Source organism: Chiloscyllium plagiosum, unplaced genomic scaffold (genome assembly GCF_037043375.1).
Source record: "Chiloscyllium plagiosum isolate Xiang-an unplaced genomic scaffold, Cpla_swu_hap1 HiC_scaffold_2, whole genome shotgun sequence".
In the NCBI taxonomy this organism is placed as follows: Eukaryota; Metazoa; Chordata; class Chondrichthyes; order Orectolobiformes; family Hemiscylliidae; genus Chiloscyllium; species Chiloscyllium plagiosum.
The window spans coordinates 96,498,283-96,524,617 of NW_028270140.1; the positions used below are offsets into that span (position 1 = coordinate 96,498,283).

Consider the following 26,335-nt stretch of genomic DNA (forward strand, 5'->3'; position numbering starts at 1 on the left):
GATGGCCATTCACTGGCACTTATGTGGTTTTAATATTACTTTCCAGTTATCAACCAGATCTTGATTGACATACACACAGACTGCTTCCAACTGAAGTGTCCCAGATGATGCTAAATATTGTGCACTCATTCGTGAACAGCCTGCTTCTGGCCTTATGTTGGAGGGAAGACCAGTAACAAAGCAGGAAATGCTTAAGCCGAGGATACTATTCTGAGGAAGTCCAGAGATGATTGACCATCAATAACTACAAGCTCCTTCTTCTGGAGCTAGGAGTGACTCCAACCAACACAGTTTTCCCTGATTCTCATTAACTCAGTTTTGCTAGATCTTCTTGATGCCGCACTTAGTCAAAGGCTATCTTGATGTCAAGATCTATCAGTCTCACCTCATCCCTGGAGTTCAACTCCTTTGTCCATGTTTAAACTAAGTTTGTATTGAGATCAGTGGATGAGTGGCCCTTGCTAAACCAAAACTGACACCAATGAGCAAGTTACTTATTTGCAAGTGCTACTTGATAGCATTGTTGGCAACTCTTTCTATTGCTCTGATGATGGATCAATAATTGGTAGAATTGGATTTGTTCTGTTTTTATGTACATAATATACTGGGAATTCTGCAACATTGTTGGATAGATACCAGCGTTGTAGCTGTACTGGAACAGATTGGCTGGTTCTGGTGCACAATTCTTCGGTATTGTTGCCTGAATGTTGTCAGAACCCATAGCTTTTGCAGGATCCAGTGTAAGAGCTTTTTCCTGATATCACAGGGTGTGACATAACTGGTTGAAGACTGGCAAATGTGATGCTGGGCATCTGATGAGATAGCCAAGATGGATCATACACTTCACACCTCTGGCTGAAGTAGACGCAAATTCTTCAGGCTATTATTTTGCACTGACATTCCTCATTGTTGAGAATGGGGATATGCGTGGGAGCCTTCAGCTCCTGTTAGTTGTCCACAGCCATTCTTAATTAGTTGTGGCAGGACTGCATACAGAGCTATCCAGAAATAAAACTTTGAATAATTAAATCATCACCTGATATGGGGCTCCACACAATAACTCTGGGATTAAATGGCACATTAAATATCAAACTAGTTAGGTAAGAACTTTGTGCATAAGTACTTGTGAGTTTCATAATTACTGCACTGAACCTCTCAAATTTTACTCTCCTGCTTGTCAGAGTCAGAAACCTTTGTAACAAGGTAGCTTGACAGTTCTTTGTGATCTTCAAGGTTCTTTTCAGCAAAATTAAAAAAAAATCAATACTCCTCCTTCCTACCAACTGGAAGGTATCCAGAATAGTCTTACCTAATTTCAAATTTGAACTCAAAAGCCAAGTTAATGAAACTAAATTTATTTGCACGTAATATGGCATAACACTGGAAGTAATAAAGCAGAAGAGAAACAAAGCGTAATACCTTATTTGGGTCTTCATATAACATGATAACAATCTGTGTCATGTAATTGAGCTCACTGGTATAGTTCAGATAACCCATTGCCCTTTTCCACTGCTCATCTTTGACTTCCTGCAAAGTAGTATAAAATCATATCACTTTTAAAACAATTTTAGATATTCACGAGATTCTACAATTTTGTTCATTCCAACAACGTAATTTTTGTACAGCAAACAATAAGTATCATTTAACAGGATGTTTGAACCACAATTCTGTGACTCTACAACATGATAATCCTAAATAATATGGGCTGTAGATTAATGAAGTTACTCAGCATCCGCTGCTCTCTCAAGCCTGATCAATGATATCTCAACGGTTTTCAGAGAAACGTAGCCTCCCATCACCATTGATCAGCAGAAATGGGAAAGACAGTCAGTCAGTCAGTCAGATAGAGACTGGGATGTTGTTTAATAAACTGCGTTACTTGGAACACAGTATTACTGCACAATTGTCACTTTGGGAAGCTTTCCTTTTAAAATGAAGAATGTAGCCGTAGGCTATGGCGTAACTCTAGAATTAATCTGCATTCAACTGTAAATATCCACTGGGTTATCCTCACTAAGTAGATACCTTTACAGTCAATATACAAAAGAAAATTAAAACAAAAAGAAATACAATCTCTCATTTAATTGTCACATGACAAACTGTATTTAAAACCATTGTGGGAAGCATTCTGAAATGAAGTACAATGTAAATGAAAGTGCTATTATTTGTTTCTAAGTTGTTAATCACTGACACATTCCTGACCCATATAATTAAACTGACAACACCTGAGAAAACAGATAAAGAAAAAGACAAAGTTAATTAATATGCAGTGGTTTACTCTTACCTCTGTTGACGAATCAGAATAAAATGAGAGGAAATAAAATTATTTAGCAAAAAAAATTAGTCCGAGTAACAAAGACGGCTAAAATCAATGAAAGGGCAAACATAATAGGTTTGGTATACCAACTAGAAATATCATGAGGTCTATCGGTCTTGAAGTTCCAGGATGGGTAGCAAGTAGTATACTTTGAAGAATGTTTTTGTTGAAGGTGGCGCAAAAATATCAAAATATTTAATGATTTCAAATGATCAAGCTTAGTGTGAAATAATAAAATCAAACATAGGTTACTGCTGTTGATCCTTTGCATTGCTTTACAAATGGATGCGAAAATTGAAAAGGCTGAAACATTATTCTTCAAAACTCAATACTGAGCTCAAAATACACGGGTTTGAGGATGATACAAGGCAAATTAAAAAATGAAAACAAATTCAACCTAGGGCAGATAATCAATCTGCTCTTAGAAGGAAAATTATTTAATGAAACCTATTAAAGAGAATCCATGTGTCAATTTTAACTTGATTATTATTATTAATTTATATCAGCCAGATTTCCCTGTCTGTGCAAACCGAGAAGGTAAAGGGAAGTGAAAACATTAGGATTCATCATGCCTTTACAGCATCAGAAGGAGATGCAGTTCCTGCAAGTCAAACAAATTAACTTTGTGAAGTCACTTACTTCAACGCTTCATTCACCAATACCACTAAAATTACCTGCTACTTGTCTGTAGCATTGTACTGTGATTTCTCCTATCTGACAGGCAGTCATGACTGTTAATCAGCTGGATATTTTTTGACAAGGAAATGAGAGAGAAAGCAAAACAAAATGAAATTCCCTGAGTTAAAACTTTGGCAGTCAGAAAAACCAATATTTGAGTTTTCTGCAATAACCCCCTCCCAATAAATACAGACCACCATTTACTGTTTGCATTACTTTCCTCAATAATTCCTTTATTGCTGGAGGGCAAAGAATGGATCATAAATAAAATCAGGAAATGTGGGATGCACTCAGTAGGCCACACAACATCTGCACAGAAAAGCAAAGTTAAAGTTTTCAGGTTGTGTTGACCTTTTATCAGGATAAAGAAAGATGAAATGGCTATGATTAATAGTTTCATGAGATTTGAAAAAATTGATTTATAAGAAACTGGTCAACTGCTTTAAGTTTTCAATTTTAGACTACACCAAATTTATGTTTTTCTGAGGAGTCTGAACTGAACCAGGTTCAGGGTCAGGAGTCAGGTCGAGGGGCATTGGTTGTACTTTTGATGACCAAGTGTCTAAAGCAGTCATTTCATGCATGTTTCCTCTTGACCCACTTCCCATATTCTCTTCCACACCGTGGATAAAATGCTGGCAGTGACAGAAATGGGTGGCTCAGCCTGACTGAAAAGCATCCCTCACCACATGCAGGGAACTGTGAAGACTGTGCCAATATTCTAGCCCTGCTGTTCCACAGGCCACCATGAAATGTACAAAATCCTAACTTTGAAAAGCATCATAAGGTTTGTTCATTACCACTTGAAGGGGCTGTTTTACATATGAATAAAAATATCTGCTACACTGAGTGCTTATGCTTAACAACTGATGATGTGAAATACATCTCTGAATTGATTAAGAGGCAATTCAGAATTGGTGATTTTTCCAATCAATATTCCTATCGTAAATATCTTGTTTAAAAAAAAACGCTTAGCAGATTGATTGCCAAAAATAACTCAAGGCAGGCTATGCCACTGTTAAACAAATCAATCCAGACTTCAGGATTAAATTTAAATATTTTAACTATTTAACACATTCAAAAAAAGACAGCCACAACCGGAAAAGATAAAAAAGGATTTCTGCAATCACTCTCAGGATTGTTTTATTCATCTCATTGCCCACTTCAGCTTTCTGGAAGCTATACTCTGGAAATCCCCTTCAAATTCTTAGTATTCTTTCTGAAGTAGTTCCATAAAGACCACTGCTCTGACCAAACATGTTGTCATCTGTTCTCCTTGGCTTGGACCTAATATTTGTCTAATTACTGATGTAAATACTAATTCTGAATGTAAAGCTTGATATAAATGCAAACTGCTGTTACATTCCTTAATCAATGTAGAAGTATCTAACATGATTAGATACAAATCTGTAGTCACATGCCAGCATTGCCAATACTCACGTTGCACAAGGCCCCATAGCGCAATATAGAGAGAAGAGAGTGTACATGGCTCTCACTTGTAAAGTACAACCTGGTACGGACATGCCGCTCTGGTGATAAGACTCCTCTCGAGTATCTGGAAAACCAGATATAAAATAGTAATAAAATTACACAATACTCTTTAGGTTAGAGTTACTTTTACTTTTAGATTATACTTATCAGAAGCACATTCTTGGATCAGAATTTATTGCCAGTATCATTTCCTAACCTGATAATTTTATTGATTCTGCCCTCATCTTTGTCTCCTCAAATCCAAAGGAAGAAGATGTGGGTGTACCTAGTGCACAACTGCGTTAACCAATCAGATTGAGTTGAAGGTGAAATGCTGCTGGACTGTGCACTCCTCTGCTAAAACAGTTTTGTTATTCTAGAATTATGTAAAAAACAAAAAGAATCTCTGGCTTTCTTTTTTTTTTTACAGTTGTACCTACAAAATATGAATGAGAAGCACGAAGAAACCATTCAGTTCTTCACGATTGCCGTGCCATTCAATAAGATTATGGCTAATCAAATTGCCAGATATCAGGCGACGGCAGTTTATAATGCAACAAGCAACAAGTTTATTTGAAATCACAAGCTTTCAGAGTGTTGCCCCTTTGTCAGGTGAGGTGGACTTCACCTGATAAAGGGGCAAAGCTCTGAAAGCTTGTGGTTTCAAATAAACCTTTTGGACTATAATCTGGTGTTGTCTGACTTTTGACCTTGTCCACCCCAGTCAAACACTGGCACCTCCACATGATCAAATTGTGGTCTTGTCTCCATATTTGTGCCTAACCCTAATAATCAGCGACTCCTCTGCTAGTCAAAACTTTATCTACTTGTCTCAAAAGATATTTAATGACATTTCCCAGAGAACATTGGAGAGAGTTCCAAAGGCTCCCTGACTTTCAGAAAGCCAAATTCTCTCATCTCCATCTTTGATGGGAGACCCCTATTTTAAGTCGTACCCTCTGGTCTCCATTATAAGGGAAAGTGTTCTTTCAGTAACCATTGTACAAATCCCTTTATGATATTATATATTACAACAGGATCAGCATTCATTGTCCAACAGATCGAGGCAGGAGGCATATTATCAGCAATATAGTGCTGGCCTCGAGTGAAACACAGACAATGTCTGAGTAAAATGTGAGAAAATAGAGATGTGGAAATTATAATACACAATACTGTCATGTTTTATTTAAAATTGGAAGGCATCGACAAACAGCAGCGATGATTTTAAACTTCACAGTGATAAAACTAGCTCTCCTTATATATGCGTGAAAATAAGCAATAGTTTAATAATTTTCCTTCGTCTTCCATCATTTGCTGAATGATAGAAGGTAAAGGTAAACCCCATCCTTGGCCAATCTCAACGATTCGGGTTAGTGAAAGATAAGCAATCAAAGCACATTGTGCTTTTCAAGTTGGCCCTTTGAGATCAGATATCACATGACACCAGGTTATAGTCCAACAGGTTTATTTGAAATCACAAGCTTTTGGAGTACTGCTCCTTTGTCAGCTGAAGTGAAGAGAAGCACACAGGCACAGAATTTATAGGCAAAGATCATACAAGGCGTGTGAGTGGAGTGTCGACGGGCTGAATAACAAGTCTCTGAAGGTGATCAAAAGCGTCAGACAGCATAAGGTTCTCTTCACTTAGCAGTGAAAGCTTGTAATTTCAAATAAAGCTGTTGGACCATAACCTGGTGTCGTGTGACTTCTGATCTTGTCCACCCCAGTCGAACATCACTTCCACATCATGACTCCTTTGAGGCATCAGAAACCGGTCATGTACCTGAAAACAACCTTTAACACAAACTTTATACTCTTCTAGCCAATTCCATTCAATCCTCAGATATTGGTCCTGCAGATTCCTTGGCTGGAACATGCCTTTTTTTTTGTCATTTGGACAATAACAGTCACTAAATATCAAACATAGGAGTAGACAATTTGGCCCTTCAAGCCTGTTCCAATATTCAACTTGATCATGGTTATTCTCTGTCAGTCATTTTCTGTGCATTGCCCCATATCCCTTGATACCTTTAATATCCAGGAATCTAATGCTTTCTGCCTTGAATATCCAGGCTAATTGAATGCCTTCTGGGGTACAGAATTCTTCATCAGTCTTAAATGACCAACTTCTTATTCTAAGACTATATTCCCTGATCCTGACACCCTTCTAACCAACTAGGAAAACACATTCTTGCATCTATCCAGTCAAACTAGGACATTTCAACAAGATCACTCCTCATACACCTAAACATTAGAGAATACAGGCCTAGTATGCAACATCTCTCCAATTTGACAATCCATCATTCCAAGTCTGACAAACCTTGGCTGCACTCCCTCTAAAGCAAGGACATGCTTTCTTGTCTGTAGAGATCAAAAAAGACTGTACACAATAGTCCAGGCATGGTCTCACGAAGGCTCTATGCATTGACTGCAAGGCTTCTTTACTTCAGTACTTAACACCCTCTTGCAATAAAGGCAAATATATTGTTTACCTTCCTACTTGTTTGCTGAATCTGCATATTTCAATATCACTATTTGAAATTCCATTCTGGACCTAAGGCATTTAAAGAATCGTTGGGACTTAATTTCTGCAGATGTGTGGACAATAGCAATCATTCAAATTCATAAGAAGTTTTTCAATTTTATGTTTTTTTCACTGCAGTGTCCCAAAAGGATATTTGCATTTTCATGTCCTTTCCAGACAAGCAGTTTAACATACAGATGTTATACTGCTTCATGTACAATGTCAGACATGGGAGTTAACTGATCTGCTGACTTAATCTTGTTTCAATGCAAATTGTCCATTTCTCTTTTCTCTTTATAGATGCAGGCTATCTTTCCATAAATCCTAAGGTATAAATTTATGGGCATGATTTGCATAATTAAATGTGTTGACAATGGCATTCGAAAAGTTTATTAACTGGCTCTTTGTCAAAAAATGTAATAAGGTGGATAAATGGGAAAATCAGAAGATAGTGTATTTGGATCTCCAACTAATACTCAATACTATCTTCCTCTCGTCCTTGACTGACTTGAGACACTAATCATCTATTTATCTTACCTTTACTTTTATAATAATAGCATATCCACAACCCTGAGGTAGAGAATTTAAAAACGTTTATACCCCTTTGAGTGAAGGAACTTTTTTTCACAACAACCCTAAATTATCAGCTCTTTAACTTGAGTCTGTGCTCCTTGTTCTAAATTCCTAAGCCAGGAGAAGCAATGTCTCAGTGTCGCTTCTTCATAATCTTCAAGGTTTCAACAAAATTATCTCTTCTACTAAACACCAAAGCAAACAGATCCAAGTTTCTTAGCCAATCACCACAGTACAAATGTCTCATTGTAGAGACTAGTTGAATGAACATTCATTGCACTATCTCCAATGCAAATATGTCCTTCCTTAAAGACAGAAGGCAAATGGTACATTGGCCTTTATTGCAAGCAGGTTTTAATGAGAGGAATAAAGAAGTCCTGCTGCAATTACTTACAGCTTTGATGAGGCCATTTCCATCTAGAAAGACAGAACTGCAGATAAATGAGAATACAACTACCTGCAAGTTCTCCTCTAAATCACTCACTATCCTGACTTGCAAATATATTACTGTTTTATCAGTGTCACTGGGTTGAAATCCTGGAACTTCCTCCCAATGGCGTTGTGGATCTGCTATGGCAAGTGGACTGCAGTAGCTCACCACAACCGTTGAAAGGGCAACTAGGGATGGGCAGTAAATGCTGACCCTGCTAGGGATGCTGACATCTCATAAGTGAATAATAAACAAAAAAAGACCAAAATTGCACAGCATTCTGTATCTCATCCCCTTGTAGCAGACTCTGAAGGAATTAAATTGTAAAGTAAAGATTCTGCTTGACAATTCCCCTGTGCTTGGAACTCTTCAAAAGTATCCATTTAAATCAGAGAATTCAAGGGATCTGAAGTTCGGTAAATACTTCGCCAGGAAAAGGGAGACTAGTGAGTATGTAGTCTAATTCTTAAGTAACTCTTAAAAGGATCCCAACTTACTTCACACACCCTCAACTACATCTCCCCCAGACTGCAAAATGACCCAGCCACTGACCTAACAACTCTTTGGCACTTGACAATACGCTTAACATCAAACCCCCACCCCCATACTCCTGGGACCTGAAACCCTCCGACACCAGAGACAGCCCCGGCTCCTGAACTCTCCTCTTCCAATGCCAAATCTGACACCCGATCCTTGATACCCCACCATTGGATCCAATCAACTCCTGACCCAATGTCCGCTGTCACACCTGATCTCGTTGCTCCAAACCCAAAAAACCCTGCCTTGTCAACATATTCCCCCATCACCCCTCCCCCACCAAACCCACTACCCCCATTTACATTTTAGAATATGACAACGACTCACCTGCAAAAGGGGGGTGTAGTTTGCCTAACCTCCCCCCAACTGTCCTGCTCTAGGAAGGGCCAATAAGTATGGAAATATGGCTTCACATTTTTGAAGGAGTCCTGCTCAGATTCCCTTGCCATAAATATGGAACTCTTTTGTTGCATTGAACAGGAGACAAAGGCAATCTGCACAGACTGCTACTCCTCAGAAAATGTGAGCCTGTCATTTCGCAATCTCCTTGTACCTTCCTCACAACTTGATTGCTACCATCCCTTGTTTTGTCAGCAAACTCAAGATACTTTTCTTCTTATTTCATAATCTAATTTATTAATATAAATTGTTAATAGTTAGCCCCCAACACAAGTAAATACTTCTATTCAAGATTAAAACGAATTTTCTAGCCTTCTGAAATTAAGTTGGACACAAAGCTGCCTTTGCTCATTTGGACAATTCTTTAAATCAATCCATCAGTTATGTGACCAGTATATTAACGAAGTGATCAAAAACAACCTTGAGTGTTGTGTGCTTCTGTGGAGTCATCTATCCAAGCAATACTGCAGGTTATTGGACATCTGAATAAGATTTGAAAATACAAAACTTACTATTGTTCAAACTCCTTAGAAAATGAGTAACTATACAGAAACCCTTACAGTGGATGGAGCTTGTTAACAGTATCATCATCCTGAGTTCTTTGCAAGTCAGAACGAATTTTCCTTATCAAAGGAGTACAATATGCTTTGGCAATATCCATCTTCTCAGCCTTGGTGATGCCATATTCCTAAACAAAACAAAATTCAGCAAATGCAAGAAAAAAAAACTTATTTTTTTTTTAAAAACCAAGAATTGAATCATAGCCCTGATACATTCTTCACTGTAATGCCTCAACAGCAGCAACATTTTCTCATGCAATACAAATTGCTGCTTCCTTTGAAGTATAGTATTATTGAATCTGCCCTGACGAATGCAAGAAAAAGCTTTGACAGCATATCTTTTTTCAGCAATACTCAAATTAATTAGTATAAGCTTTGAGTTTGCTTTTGAGTGTTGCATAAATTACTTTTCCTTTCTGCTCTGTATTTTAAAGAGCACTTAAGAAAATGAGAAGCAAATAATGTAAGTAGCTTCTACAAACAACTATAAATACTAACTAAAAAATTTCATTTATATACACTTTTTCACATCCTCAGTACATTCTAAAACACCAATTTTATTACTTCAATAATATTCAGTTGTATAGGTATGAGAAGTCACAAGGCAAGATCTGACGAATGGCCCGTCGGAGAAAGAGTTAAAAAAGTATAAAGGTGAAAACAGTCAATAATGCATCTTCCTCACAGAGAAATAAAAGTAGCCAAGTTAGTTTCCATTTAGGCTCATTACCTGAGGTATCACAATGTCGGCCAAAGACTTTGATAACTGGTACAGTTCCATTGTGTTCTCCAGTTGTAGGGAACTGTTGTGTTGAACATCGTACTTTATGCAGTCGTAGATATCAGGAATTTTGCTGATATCATAACGCCCATTCTTCAATTTGACATCCTTTTCTAATTTAGCCCATCTTCTCAACATCAACTCAAGCGATTCACTATGGTAAAGTTGAATATCTATATATACACATAGAAAACACTTTACTGGTGTCAAAAACTTCATCTTAGATTTTTTAAAAAGTTAACTTTGTAAGGAACATGCTGGATTAACATGAGCAAGATAAGTGAAAAATCTAAGACAGAGGCTCTAGGTTTCAGTCATTTACCTTCCTAATTCTGACCTACTTCTGATTCTACTTCATATGGATTTATGGAATGCAAACTTTATTTTCCTTGTAAGATTATGCCTAGTCCCTCTGAATATGTGTAAGTTTCAGGATTTAAAAGAAAGTACTTATTTTCTAATCTTCTTACCAAGGCGTAGAACCTAACACTTCCCTATATTGCACATTCAACTATACCCATCTACTGTATCGCTTTACAGCTTTGTGGCCTCACAGCTTGCAATCCCACCAACTTTAGTACTGTCGGCAAATTGAGATACATTACTGACTCTGTTTAATTCACAAATATGTTGTTGTTCATCTTCTGAGATGTTTGAAAGGGGCTTAGAGGGTATGTAGGTAACTGTTAAGACAATCTGTGATCAAAAGGTTCTGCTGCAAATAAGACAGGATAGCACAGACAACTGAATTTTTGGATGAGCTGCTGGGATTGGGATACTTTCTTGCATTTCCATTTACCTTTGATACAGAAGCTACAACTTCTTTTTAATTACAATGAGCTCCTCCCAGAACTCATAGTTGATATAAAAAGTCCCAAGTGAAGCGTTCAGAGTGCCAGAGTTTGAATTCTGTTCCAAATTCTCATGCCAGTAATCAGACACATTTCTGCTCCAGTCTCAGTTTCCAGCACAAGGCCTGTAATCTTGTATTCAATGGAGCTTCAAGGTGATCATCTAAATCGTACTTAAATGGTTCATACCTCTACTACCCTTTTGGGCAGTGAGTTCCAGATACCTGCCACTCTCAGGGCATGGAGTCCTTAAATCACCCCCTAAACCTCTCCGCCTTTATCTAAAATCTATGTCCTTTGGTTATTGATGCCTCGGAGAGAAAAGATTCTATCTATCCTGTTTATGTCCCATAATTGTGTACACCTCAATCAGGTACCCCTCAGTATTCCCTGCTTTATTGAAAGCAGTATCAGCCTTTTTAGATCTCTTAATAGCTGAAACATTCCAGTCCAGACAACAACCTGGTATACCCGCTCTGCATCTTCTCAAGTTCAATCAAATTGTTCCTTCAGTGTGGTGACCAGAACCGCACACAGTACTGCAGCTGTGGCCTAAATAATATCTTATCAGCTGCATCGCAACATTCTTACTCTTGTAATCAATACCTTGATTAATCAAAGGAGGGATCAGATATATCTTCTCAACCCTCTTATACACCTGACATTTTGCCTTAAGGGCAAGCAGATCAAAATCCCTCTAATCCTTAGAAATTTCTAGGGCCCACCACTCATGTACCCTATTGCCTTGTTAGTCCTCCCAAAGAACATCACCTCATATTATTCATTTGATTAACTTTCTTTTGCCATTTGCCTATCCATCTGACCAGCCTAGTTACATTATTCTGTAGTCTAAGGCTTTCCTCCTTGATATTTAATATATGACCAATTCTCATGTCATCAGCAAACGTATGGGTTAAACCTCCTATGTTCAAGTTTCGATTTGATAGAAGTTTTTAAAATCTTGAACAGGCTGGCTGGGAGTAGATAGGGAAAAGCAGTATCCACTTGTGAAAGGAACAAGAATGAGAGGGCATAGATTTAAAGTGATATGCAAAAGTAGTAAGGGAAAACCATTTCACGTGGCAAATAATTAGGTTATGGAGGCACTGCTGCAAATGCAGTGAAGCAGGCTTAGTTGAGGCAATCTAGAGGGGCTGAATGATTATTTGGATAGATATAGTGTGAAAAGATACGGTAGAAAAGAAAACAGGAAACTGGCACTAGGTAATGATGCTCATTTGAGGAGCTGGTCTGCGAATGGTCTCCTGTGTTTTAACAGTTTTAATCATGTTAACTCTTTCTCAGTCGAAATGCTGCCAGACCTCCTGACATCCTCCAGCATTTTACTTTCTTTTTAGATATTCCATACACCTAGCTTTAAAAATACAAACTAATTCAACGTTTGTCTTTGAAACTGTCCACTTTTTTAATAAAAGATGCAAAGATGACTGAAGGTCAGATGACTTCACTTGTGTATCCAAAAATTGCCTCTCAAGGACAAAATGATAAATTCCAGACAGAGCTGTTGATCACACATGCTAACTCCATAGAAGACATTCCTGAACTGAAGGGTTTCTTTTAAAACAAAGGAGTTGATTATTCTAACCCCCTCAAGATGTGAGTCTTAAATGAATAAAGCAGGATGTGGCTAAATCAACCAAGACCATTACTATGTTGGAAAAATAAAGTTGAGGAGTCACTTAGTGAGGCAGCTATGTTTATTCCTTAAATGCTGACTGCAGAAAGTAAGAGGAGCCACATATGAAAAGGCAGCAACACAGATAACAAATAAAGTCAGAGGGTTACCAAGCCTGTTCCCTTTTGATTCCAACAATACAACAAGCTGACCTCTTGGTGATGAAATGTCTAACTTCATGACCATCTTTCCCACCATTTTGAAAGAATCCCAAAACGATTTTAGCATCCGACTTCAGTTGAAGTCACCGATACTATACTTGGGGAATTAACACAAGTTCTTCATGTGTATTTTCCAGTTAATTATGAACCAACCTTTCTTCTTGTAATCTTTTAAAAAGCAACCTGTTTGGACATGTTATGACAAATCTGACAGGTAGTACTTGAACCTGGATCTTACAACCCAGAGGCAGGAACATAACCACAGCTCCACAACAACCCAAAGGGTTTCAATCTCTTGCTGTTGCTGTTAACCTGATTCACACACTAGCCATGTAGCTAACTGAGTTAATTGACATTCTGCACTTGTCTTCAACTGTATTCTTTGAGTATATTTGTGTCCGTAACAGGGTGAATTATGACGTTAAATTGTGTGATGATTGCATAAATAAACAACACTAGTTTCCCAATTTATAGTGAGAAGAAACTTGCTGCTGGTTATTCTAATTGTTTACACACACATGCACACACACACACTTTCCGCTTAAAAGCGGAGTGATCACAAGACAGTTGTTATGGGAAAATGGATTTAATCAGTTTTCTGCCACATGTCCAAAACGTTAATTTTTCGACCAAAACACATCAAAACGTTCTTCTCCCATTTAGCCACACACTGAATCCGCAAGTTTTCTAACGTCTTTTTGTATTATATTGCATCCTAGTTGCCAACTATACTCCAAACTTCAACTTGGTATCTGCAAATTTTGATATTAATTACTTGTTCTTCGTCTTAATCATTACTATAATGAACGGACAGCAGTGGTGCCAACTCAGATTCTTACAGAATACTTTTTAACCTTGTGCTAATCTCTGTTTGTTTCCTTTTAATCTTTATAATCCATTCGACTTTTTACCATAACGCCACGTGCCCAAAAGTCTGTATTGAATCCAACCAGTCATACAATACTGAAGATTTTTGATATTGTAGAATACTTTTATTTCATTCTTCTCTCCCTGTCAATTTGTTTTCCTTGTCCCTTTGATTTTCTGCTCTTGTACTTTGACATTTTTTTCTAAAGCCTTCAAGTTCTCTTTTAGCATCCATTCCATTATCAAAGTCCAATAGAAATAACTTACCAGCTGATTTGGGATCTTCCATCCTCTGTCTAATTTGGGATGTCAGACTCTGAATTAGGGCATAAACCTTATCACAGGTCTTTACAGGGTTTTTGATTAGCTGCATCGACCTAATTATAGAACTGTTTTTTGTAGGAGCAAGCTGAAAAACAAAAATATTAGCTATTATGCACCATAATAAACATCAAAACTTTATTAAGAAACACTATTCATTACTTAAATTAGTTTCTTTGGGAGAAAGTAATGGAACAAAAAGGCAAGAATGTAACAGTTGAAAAAGAGGAAGGAAGAAAGAAAAAGCAGCAGCAAGAACAATTTCTGATCATTAACCAACAAATGATTCATTCTTTCACACGAGAGAATATGCAGAGAAAAGTCACGATTCTGACTTGGGGGAGGAAATGCCCCCTGGTTTAACAGTCTTAATGACCAATGAGAATCAATAGTTTGTCCTTGTGGGAATCAGTTCCCCAAAAGTGATTTTCCTTGAATTGTTTCATTAGTGATCAGAGGGAAGGCTTGCTGTCTAGTTAAATAGACTGCCTTTTCAATTAAGAAAGGGGAGACGGAACCCTTTCTTCTTCTTAAAGGTTTAAATAAAAAGACAACCAGTAACATTGTGGAGTGGATCTTCCCCACTTGGTAGTCTTAAGCTATTTCCAGTTGCTTTTATATCATTAATTCTATCTCCCGCATTTTCTGTTTCTACATTTGATCCTTTTGTATGCACTATCTTCTTGTTTTAAGTCCACATTTGGCATTTAATCTTGTGCTGTGCCACCAGGTCAGCAGTGACATCACCCATTCACTGACCTCACACTGGCATACAAGACAATCCCAAAAGCAGCTTGGATCCTACCTGTTGCCCCTGGCGTGTTAGGAGCACAGCACTAACCCAGAGGAAACAGGGCAGAAAACAATAATGGACCACCCCAAAATGTAGTGATAAAGTTGGGGAAGGCATTAACTAGGGAATTAGATGCATAACGAATAAAGGTACAGCTGTAGCCTTAATCTACATATAGATCAGGCAAATCAAATCAGTAACAGAGATGGACAGGAGGAATTCCTGGAGTGCATACTAGATGATTTTCTGATCAATATATTGAGGGACCAACTAGAGAACAAGTCATATACTGGGAATTATGTAACGAGAAAGGAATAATTGGCAACCTAGCTGTGCAAGACCCCTTGGGAATATTTAACCATAATATGATAGAAGTCTTCATTAAGATGAGTGTAACATAATTGATTCTGAAATTAGGGGTCCTGCATTTAAACAAAGGGAACCATGATGAGTTGAGGAGTTGGCTGGCTTTTACAAATTGGGTAACTAAAAGGATGAGAGTGGTTAGGCATTGGTAAACGTTTAAAGAGCGCATAGAGAAACTGTAACAATTGTTCATTCCTGTCTGCCACAAAAATAAAACTGGAAAGGTTACCTGACCATGGCTTATAGAAATTAGAGATAAAATTAGATCCAAGGGGCATACAAATTGACTCAGTTTTCAAACAGAAAATGCTGCAGAAGCTTAGCAGGTCTGGCAGCATCTGTGCAGAGAGCGAGAGTGTTAATGGTTTGCATTAATTGTTTCTCTCCCACAGATATGCTAGACCTGTTGACTTTCTCCAGCAATTTTTGTTTGTATTTCAGATCCCCAGCAATTGCAAAATTTTGCTTTTACTGCCAACCCAGCTGAGCATGATTGGCAGTGCAACCACCATCTTAAACACTTATTCTCTATACTGGCACAGTGAAGCAATTCAAACAATTTTTATTTAACAGCACCACCAAAAAATGCAACCTCTATCAACCATAAAGAGAAAGGCAGCAGGTATATTTATAAACTCATGGCCTGGCAAATCCCCCCACTACCATCATGCCAGCACAGGAGGGCCTGCCTAAAGAGGAGGTGGGAATTTAATGAAGCTACAACTTGGGCTATTTGCTTGCCAAACAGTGGAAGCAGCATGTGACAGACAAGGCTAAGTGATCGCACATCAATGTTCAGTCTAGGCTGCATGGGTAGACACTCCAAGGGTTCATCTGAGCACAACGGTGATGTCCTTATGCCATTGACACCACTGACTTCTCTGGAGGTCACTGCCGCCCACAGACCTTGAAGGTTTGCGTAGAATAAATTTAAAGAAATTTAGCAGGACTGCTTCCCACAATCAACGGACCAGATTTAAGCTCTGCACTAGTCATGAATGGGATGGACAATTAAGTAGTTCACTGGAGGAGGCGGCTCCAAAAGTATACCTACTCTCAATGATGGGGGAACTCAATACACTAATGTAAAACATGACTCCAATTCATTTTCAAACGTCTTCTGACAGAAGGGCCAAGAGAATGATCTATTTCTGCCTCCTCCTAAGCCTGGCAACAAAGATGACAGCTGTCAAAAAATGTGATTCACTTAATGGGATATCAAGAAATGATTGAAGGTAATCAGCCTTGACAGCATTCTGATAATAGTGATGAAGAATAAGCTCCAGAAACAACTGTGTGCCAACCCTGCTATTCCAGTAGTTACACTGCCATATATCTGGCAATGTGGAAAATTGTTCAGTTATGTCCTGTCCACAAAAATTGAAAACAAATATAATCCAACTAATTATTGCACTAGTTTACACTCAGTCATCAAAGCAGTGGAATGTGTTCATGACAATGTTGTCAAGCATCACTTACTCAAACATAGCCTGCACAATGATGCTCAGTTTGGCTTCTACCACAGCCACTCAGCTCCTGTCATATTATACCCTTGGTTTGAATATGGATAAAAACTAAACTCAGAGGTAAGGGTATCTGCTCTCGACATCAAGGCAGCCTTCAGTCTGAGTGTGGAATCGTGGAGTCCGAGCAAAACTGGACTCAAGACGAAACTGGGAAAACTCTGCTGTTTTGAATGATACCTAACACAAAGCAAGATGATTGTTCGTTGAAGGTCAATCACCTTGCTCCCACACCATTACTGGTAGAGCTCCTTAAGGTCGTGACCTAGGCTAAATCACTTTCAGTTACTTCAATGACTTCCCTTCCATCATATGGTTAGAGGTGGTGATGTCCACTGATGATTATTGTACAATAGTCAGTATCATTTGTAACTCCGGGGTTTAGATCATGGTGGTGCTGGAAAAGCACAGCAGGTCAGGCAGCATCCGAGGAGCAGGAAAATCGACGTTTCGGACAAAAGCCTGATGTAGGGCTTTTGCTTGAAACGTTGATTTTCGTCTCCTCAGATGCTGCCTGACCTGCTGTGCTTTTCCAGCACCACTATGATCTAAACTCTGGTTTCGAGCATCTGCAGTCTTCACTTTTGCCTACCTCATTTGTAACTCCTCAGATACTGAAGCAGCCTACGTCTAAATGCAGCAAAGTCTGGACAACATTCAGGCTTGGCATATGGCAAATAACATTTGCACCACACATTTGCCAGGCTGTTTCTATCTGAATCAAGAGAGAGTCTTATGATTATACCTTGAAATTTAATGACATTGCTACCTCTAAATCACCAGACGATTGACATCAAAAAGTTATTAGTATACTGGCCAGTTATTAGTATACTGGCAAGTAGCCAGTCAGGCAACTAGCTCCATGAGGTCAAAGCTGCACCTGTTGTCACACCAGAATCCATCAGGCACAGTCTTCAAAATTACCACAAAGCCAGGAGGAGCAGGTCTGATTTTCCTGCCTCCACATTTAGATATTTCTTTTAAATTCTTACTTTTTTGGAAACTGACTCCGTTACTAAATTGATTGAATATGGTTATGCTAATTTTACATAATGCAAGTTTTACATGTGCCAAAATGGTGAACAAGATAAAACTGTAGCTGTAAGAGCTGCTCCTTGTTTGGCGGTGTTTTGAGTGATGCAGCTAATTTCTTTGATTTCTTGGAGGAATTATTGTATTATAAACAGTTGCTTTGTTTTTGGAACTTAAAAATAAAAGATTAAAACATTTTATACTGGAGAAAAGAGAGAGAGCCTAAAACCACATGGAACGTTGGTCAGAGAACTGCTCCAAAATTCAGGAAAAAACGAGCAGTGAACTGACCAGCTACTGCCTGTGAAGTTACAAGCCTTCTTGAAATTCAGAGATAGGTCCAAGAACAACAAACAGTAGTGAAATTCACAGCTGATCATGGAAGAGACCTCATTATTGGAACTACTCATAGCCATGAATCAGCTAAGTGTTTTTTTAAAAAACTCTTATAGAACTGAAAACCAATTTTTTTTGTAAAACTACAATTATGAGTAGGTTTTATAAAATATATGTTTTATTGAGATCTGTCTCTTGATAAGTTTTATATTTAAAAAAATTAATGTACAAAGTTATCCGAGAGCAGTGTTTCTAAAGCAGTAAGACTGTGCTATTTTCTGGGTCTGCAGATTGTTAAGGTGCAGAGGTGGCTTTTAGTAGGGTGATGTGCTCTTATTCTCAGGTGAAGGAGATGAGAGAGAATTTCAATGTTCCTGATGATCATGTCTGTAGTAAGTGCGTTTGGTTGCAAATCCTATCGAATTGCATGGATTGGTTGGGGTGGCAATTAGAAGCAACAAGGAATTTACAGGAGCCAGGTGTGATGGATGGTGGTTTCAGGAAGGGAGAAAAACTGCAAATACAGTCAGGTTGCCTTTAGAAAAGGTAGGAGGGGGTAAGCAGACAGTCTCCTGTTGCTATTTCCCACCCCCATCTCAAACAAGCATACTGCTTTGGAAAATGTAGAGGGTGATGGATTCTCGGGTGAATGTAGCACTGACAGCCTGGTTTCTGGTACTGAGGCTGGCTCCACTGCAACAAAGAACAACTCAGATTCCAAACGATTGATTGTGATAGTGAATTCTCATCAGAAGCACAGTTAGATGTTTTGGCAGCCAATAGCAAAATCTCAGAATGGTATGTTGCCTTCCTTGTGCCAAGGCCAAGAATATCTCGGAGAGGGTGCAGAATATTCTGAAAGGGGAGAGCGACCAGCAGATGTTCATTGTACACACTGGTACCAACAACACAGGAATAGAAAAGGTCGAGGTTCTGGAGGATAGAATACAGGAAATTAGGCAGGAGGTTGAAAAGTATGTCCTTGATAGTAAAAATATCTGGATTACTCCTGGTGCCACGTGTTAGTGAGAATAGGATTAGGAGGATAGAGCAGATGAATGTGGTTGAGGAGCTGGTGCAGGGAGCAAGGATTCACATTTCTGGGTCATTAAGGACTCCTGAATTGGAAGGAGACTAATACGGTGGAGAGATTGGCTAGTGCTACCCAGAAGCTTTAAAAGTGTAGTGGGCTGGGGGACCCAACGAGATAATGAGAAAGGAGATCAGTTTGAGATTGGTGCAGTTGGGAAAAGGAGCAAGTCAAACAGTTAGGGCAGGCAAGAACAAAGCAGAGAACGACACAGGACTGATAAATTAAACTGCATATATTTCAATGCAGGAGGCCTGACAGTGAAGGTAGATGTACTCACGGCATGATTGGGAACATGTATTGGGATATCATAGCTATTACAGAAACATGGCTCAGGGATGGACCATACTGGCAGCTTAATGTCCCAGGGTATAAATGCTACAGGAAGGAGAGGCAAAAGAGGAAGGGGGGTGACATTATTGATTAGTGATAGCATTACGGCTGTACTTAGGGAAGATATTCTGCGAAGTACATCCATTGAAGGTATTTGGGTAGGACTGAGAAATAAGAAAGGGATGAACACCTTATTGGGATGTTACTATAGCTCACCCAGTAGTCAGGGGGAAATTGAGAAACAAATTTGTAAGGAGATCTCAGTTATCTGTAACAATAATAGGGTTGTAATGGTAGGGGATTTTAAGTTTCCAAACATAGACTGGGACTGCCAAAGTGTTCAGGGCTTGCATGGAGAGGCATGTGTTAAGTGTGCACAAGAAAATGTTCTTATTCAGTATATGGATGTACCTACAGGTAGTTCTTCTATAATGTAATGGTTGTGCTCTGTGTGACCCCATGCTATGTAAAGATCAAGCAACAAAGACAGCACTTCAAGTGTTGGCGATGCAATCATGTTATAGTGAACACACGATTTAAAAATTGATGCTTTAGAAACAGCATTCCTGATTCGTCAATCGTGTTACAGCCAATTTTTGTTGACGAAACGCACATTATAGCAGAATGACCGGTGCTACAGAAGGTGCAAAACTTGACCTACTCTTGGGAAATAAGGCAGGGCAGGTGACTGAGGTGTCAGTGGGGGAGCACCGTGGAGCCAATGAACATAATTCTATTAGCTTAAAATATGGTTATGGAAAAGGAAAGACCTGATATAAAAGTTCAAGTTCTAAGTTGGAAGAAGGCCAATTCTAACAGTATTAGGCAAGAATTTTCAAAAACTGATTGGGGGTGACTACTGACAAGTGTAGGGATGGCTGGAAAGTGAGAGGCCTTCAAAATGAGATGAGAAAGTCCAGTGACAGTACATTCCTGTTAGTGTGAAGGGCAAGGCTGGTGGGTTTAGGGAATGCTGGATGTCTGGAGAAATTGAAGCTCTGGTCAAGAAAAAGGAGGTAAATGTCAGGTACAGACAGCTGGGATCAAGTAAATCCTTAGAAGAGTCTCAGGACTGTAGGAGTACACTTGAGGGAAATAAGGAGGGCAAAAGTAGACCCGAGATAGGCTTGACAAATAGGGTTAAGGAGAATCCAAAGAGATTCTACAAATACATAAAAGACAAAAGAGTAACTAGGGAAAGAATAGGCCCTCTTAAAAAAAAGACTACCTATGTGTGGAACCATCGGAAATGGATGAGATACTGAACGAGTATTTCACATCTGTGTTTACTGTGGAATAAGGATATGGAAGCTAGAGAACTTTGATAAATAAAAGTGATACCAAAAAAAAATCCATATTACAGAGGTGGTGTTGCTGGGTGTCTTAAAGCACAAAGGTGCATAAATCCCCAAGACCTGATCAGGCACTGCCCAGAACTTTGTGGAAAGCTAGGAAAGTAATTGCTGGGCTCCTTGCTGAGATACTCATATCATCGATAGCTATGGTTGAGGTGCCAGAAGACTGGAGGTTGGCTAACGTGATGCCATCATTTAAGAAAGCTGATCTGAAAAAGCTAGGGAACTATAGCTGGTTAAGCTGTTGGAGGAGATTCTGAAGGACAGACTTTACATGTATTTGAAAAAAACAAGGATTGATTAGGGATCATCAACATGGCTTTGCATGTGGGAAATCGTGTGTCATTAACCTCTGAAGTGCTGACAAAGATGAGTGAAGAAAGCAGAGCAATACACGTTGCCTGTATGGACTTCAGCAAAGACATTTGACAAGGTTCCATATGGCAGACTGGTTGGCAAGGTTAGATCACATGGAATTCAGCTGGATAAGAAAAAATGGCCTGAAGGCAGAAGACAGAGGATGGCGGTAGAGGGTTGTTTTTTGGACTGGAGGCCTGGGACCAGCTGTGACCTGCAAGGATCAGTGCTGGGTCCATTGGTTTTTCTCATTTATATAAATGATTTGGAGATCTACAGATGACACCAAAAGTGGTAGTGTAGTGGACAGCTAAGAAGGTTACCTCAGTGTACAACTGGACCTTGATCAGATAGACAAATGGGTCGAGAGGCTGAGACAGCTTTATTTAGATAAATGTGAAGTGCTTCATTTTGGAAAGGCTATTGATGGCAGGACTTATATACTTAATGGTAAGGTCCTGGGGAATGTTGCCAAATAGACCTTGAAGTGAAGGTTCATAGTTCATTGAGTTGCAGGTAGACAGGGTGATGAAAGCAGCATTTGGTACCCTTGCTATTATTGGTCAGTGTATTGAATATAGGAGTTGGGAGAACATGTTGCGGCTGTACAGGATATTGTTCAGCCACTTTTGGAACACTGCATCCAATTCTGGTCTCTCTGCTATAGGCAAGATGTTGTGAAACTTGAAAGGATTCAGAAAAGATTTAGAAGGATGTTGCCAGGGTTGTGGCTATAAGGAGAGATTGAATTTCCTATGGAGTGTCAGAAGCAAAGGGGTGACCTTCTAGAGGTTTATAAAACCAAGTTTAGGGTGAATAGCCAATGTGTTTTTCCCAGGGTAAGGGAGTTCAAAGCGAGAGGGCATAGGTTTAAAGTGAATGGGGAAATATTAAAAAAGAATCTGAGGGGCAACGTTTTCGCACAGAAGGTGATGCTTTTACGAAATGAGCTGACAGAGGTGGTGGTGGAGGTGGGTACAATAACAACATTTAAAAGGATCTGGATGGCATGAACAGAAAGGGTTTAGACAGATATGGGCCAGATGCTGGCAAATGGGACTACATTAATTTAGGATATCTGGTCGGAATAGACAAGTTGGATGGAAGGGTCTGTTTCCATTCTGTTCATCTCTATGGTTTTGTGCCAACTGCATTCAGATCCACACAATTTCAGAAAGGCATTTTATTGGAGGCCTCAAACTGACACTGAACTTCATACATATGCAAAGAAAAGGTGCCCGATTCCTGATGTGGAAGCTAGTTTGAGTGCCAATAGCAGAACAGTCGGTGGCACATTTCCAGTTTGGAATCAGGCACTATTCACGTGCCATATTCAACACTTTGTATTTTACAGTTGTTAAATAGGGATATATGAACAAATATTTTGGCTACTGCATCTTCTTTTGTAATATCCTCCAAGATTAGCTCTCAGTTATTAGCAAGACTGAGTTCCCTTCAATAACTCAGCTACTTCCAGAAAGCTCTATCATTCCACTTCAAACATGCAGTCCCGTGTGAACTACCTTTAACAGAAAATTACAAGCCTTTCTCTGGCAAAGGATGTAGAACTCAGTTTGAAATTATTGGATCACGATTAATATTGACAATTTATGAATCCTAGCCCTACAAGCAATTAGGAGAAAAATGTTCCCATGAAAATACTAGTATTGATTTGGAGTAAAGGAATGAGTAAGAAAATAAGAAAAAGGGAAATGTGGAAAAGTTCTCTTGTTTTGAGACTTCATAATACCAATCCAAGCATTGACTTAGAGAGAGAGGATAAAATTAATACTGATATAAAATTGCTGTTGTGACTCAAGCTGATTCAACTGAAAACATATAGTCTAAAAAGAATTGTAGTCCTCAGTATACGAACATGAGGAAAGTACTTGAAATCGTGTTACATAATCGCTCTCTTTCCTTTCTTCAACCACAGTCAATCACCCACGCCTCCAGCAACGTCTCTCCTCCGCTATCCTGTTCTCTGGTATTATTTTCATTAAGTCCCACAATTATATACCCAATTGCAGCCTGAATAGGCACAGTAAGGGGCTTCTTCACATCCTGTCAATAGAGGAGGACCTTGTTGAAGATCGAGAGTTACTTGACTAAACTATTCCATCTTTCTTTGTCATTTTCTGACCTACCTTAGAATTCATCTTTTAAGGACAAGTTTTAGTTAACCTTCCTGATAACTCCAGTTTTAGTGTAAGCTTTATTGACCATGTCTCTGCCAAGTATTTTGGCATGTTTTCTACATCAAAAGCTCTGTATGAATAAAAGTAGGAAGCTGCCACATTCCTGGGAAGCCCACATGTGGGACATAATTGCACACGTGCGCACACACACACATACACACACACATCCAGCTCCAACTCCAGCAAATATTGTGTTAGGATGATATCAATATGGAACTTTTGCTATGATGATGAAAAAAAATCTGTCAAATCAAGTTTTTATCATTTGAAATAAAACAAAATAAGCAAGCAAATCCTAGAAATTAAAGTTGGCAAACACTCACCTTCTCATAATCTTCAGTGGTGAAGTCTCGGTCTTTCTGTAGGATCTCGTGAAGCCGAGCTTTAACCCGTTGTTGGCAACTACTCAGGGAATCACTGTCATTGTCTAGCAAGCCATTCATGTTAGCACTTTTAACCATTTGTACAAGAATTGGGGTTAACTCCCCTTCCAGAGCTAGCAATCCCTATTTGCAAACAATCAACACCAATTTAAAGGGTTATTTAACATTAAAAAAATTGCACTAGCAAATAGATTGAATTACAATTAGAAGAATTAGACACTACCTGAAATCTACCTCCAATTTACAATCAGTTTTTCTGATAACCAATGGTTCACATTAGTGTCCTTCTCTTTTCAAAAATAAATTTAATCAACTTGCAGTGTTTATTTGCATGATAAAAGGTGTATAATATATTTAAATCAAAGTAAAAGTAAATTACATTCTGGTTTCAATTCTGTGAAGGTTATTTTTAGAAAACAGTTCAGAAATTAATTTGGAACAGTGAATTAATTCCATAATTTCCAAGGCGGCATGTGGTTTAAGTACATCGGTTGAGTTTTATGACATGCAGAAAAAAGATCGGGGCCATTCATTTTTGAGAGTTCTGTTCAGTTCTTCTATGGCAGAAAGGCAAGTTAGTTTGTGAAATCTTCAAGCTTGAGAACTTAAGTCAAAGTTTAAGTTGTTAGACTGAACTCAGAACTAAAAAGGAATCCAGCTTATCAGGCTTAGAAAAAAGTCTTTCAGCATCAAATCTGGAACTAGTCAGTTACTAAGAAATTAAAGAGATAAGATAAAGGTGCGACTCTTCACTGAGACTGAGCATCCACCAAGGATATTCCTGGAGAAAAATGCCGAAACTTTGCTTTGTTGTTCTTATTAATATCTTTCAAAACTATCAGACAATAGATTTTTTTCTGTACAATAAATGTGTGTTCTTTTGGTGAAGAACATTAGAAGCTTCACGTGAATAAGTTCAGTAGTTAAGCATCACAGTAATCAACTGCAAAAATTAAACTTATAATCTATCAAGTCAATTTCACTCTTGGATCCGATTTGTCCAGTATCATCACCAGTTGGGATCATAATCAGCTATACAACTGATCAGTTATTTTGTCAGCATAGCATAAATGCCTGTATATTTAATCAGAATTTACTTTCCAGATTCTGATACCCACTGACACTGTTGATTCGTATATTCTGGCACATTTTGCTTCATTTCGTAACCAATCTCACAAACATTCAGAAAAATTGACTTTTCACTCAGCTATTTAAATGTTATTGTTGGAAGGATCATCAAGATCTAAAATTTACCTTTTTAAACCAGTAAATACAATGGCTGTTATAATGGCAAAAGTGATCTTTCAATGTTATATGTACTACAAGTTGACATACAGATTTCTACTACTTGCAACCAGACACCAAAAGCTCTTACTCCTAGTGTCAGAGAAAAATATATTAAGAAATATTAGCATAACTCAGACTTTTCAATAAAACCTTATCAAGAGTGCCTTCTATGATCCAAGATGCTTGATGCTTTACAACCAATGAACAACTTTTGAATGTAGTCACTATTGTAATAAAAAGATCCAATTTTGAGAGATGTTGGGCCTGTGTCGAGATTTTTCACTCAAATTATTACATACTCTTTAATTAGACTTGTGTGTCAGGTGACGGTGGCAAAATATAGAATACTTTGCAGCTTTATTTACTGTCACTATGTCATCAGCTCAAAGAAGTACCACTGTAATTGGTGTTTCTATTTATACATTTGACCTGACTTCCAATGTAGAATGAGATGACTGAGAAAATGGAAACTTGATATTTCCATTCTAGAGATGCATCAGAATCCTAACTTTGGAATTATGCAATAAAATTGCAGCAAAATACAAAGCAATATGATTTCATAATTATCAATGCAGCATAAACAACTGGTTGTTGGGGTGTTGGAGGAAGAAATTCTGACAATTTTTGAGATGGATGAGTTGAATTGTGCTGAATGGTTTATCCTGACCTCTACTCATGTTTATAACCTTGCTGAGTAAATTACATGAACCTAAATGAAATATTGAAGTGGAATACATTCGATATATCAATCAGATTAAATAGATGAAATTGTTCCGTTGGTTTATAATGGCAGAGTTAGTATTGACAATTAAGGTTGATAAATGAATTCAGGAACAAAAGTATTAAATATTGTTCTCAAAAATTATTTCTAGAGGGCAGTTGTATGGTTACAACTACTAGCACAACTTACTAAAAAGGATTTAATTGGAGGGAAAAAGCAAAGAATTTCAAACCTTAGCAAAGGCTGCTGCCGTCATCTGAACTCTCCCTTCATCCGATGCATAAATCTTTAGATCATGCCGATATGTACTATGTAACCGGAGCAAACCACAACCGGGAAACCCTGCATAATCTCCTGAAACAGTATATAGCATTATTGAAGAAAGCAATGGTGCAA

At 38.4% G+C, this 26,335-nt stretch overlaps 1 protein-coding gene across 18 annotated transcripts in view; it reads right to left on the minus strand.

Moving 5' to 3' along the window:
* Positions 1–26,335, minus strand: part of ppip5k2 (diphosphoinositol pentakisphosphate kinase 2) — a 151,975-nt gene that overhangs the window by 58,627 nt on the left and 67,013 nt on the right. For all 18 annotated transcript variants that reach the window (XM_087998756.1, XM_043710134.2, XM_043710153.2 and 15 more), the window contains 7 exons: positions 26,172–26,293; positions 23,872–24,054; positions 14,112–14,253; positions 10,219–10,442; positions 9,489–9,616; positions 4,436–4,550; positions 1,420–1,527 (listed from right to left, as the gene is read on the minus strand). In XM_087998756.1, coding sequence (XP_087854882.1) covers positions 1,420–1,527; positions 4,436–4,550; positions 9,489–9,616; positions 10,219–10,442; positions 14,112–14,253; positions 23,872–24,054; positions 26,172–26,293 — 1,022 coding nt within the window. The remainder of the gene's footprint in view (positions 1–1,419; positions 1,528–4,435; positions 4,551–9,488; positions 9,617–10,218; positions 10,443–14,111; positions 14,254–23,871; positions 24,055–26,171; positions 26,294–26,335) is intronic.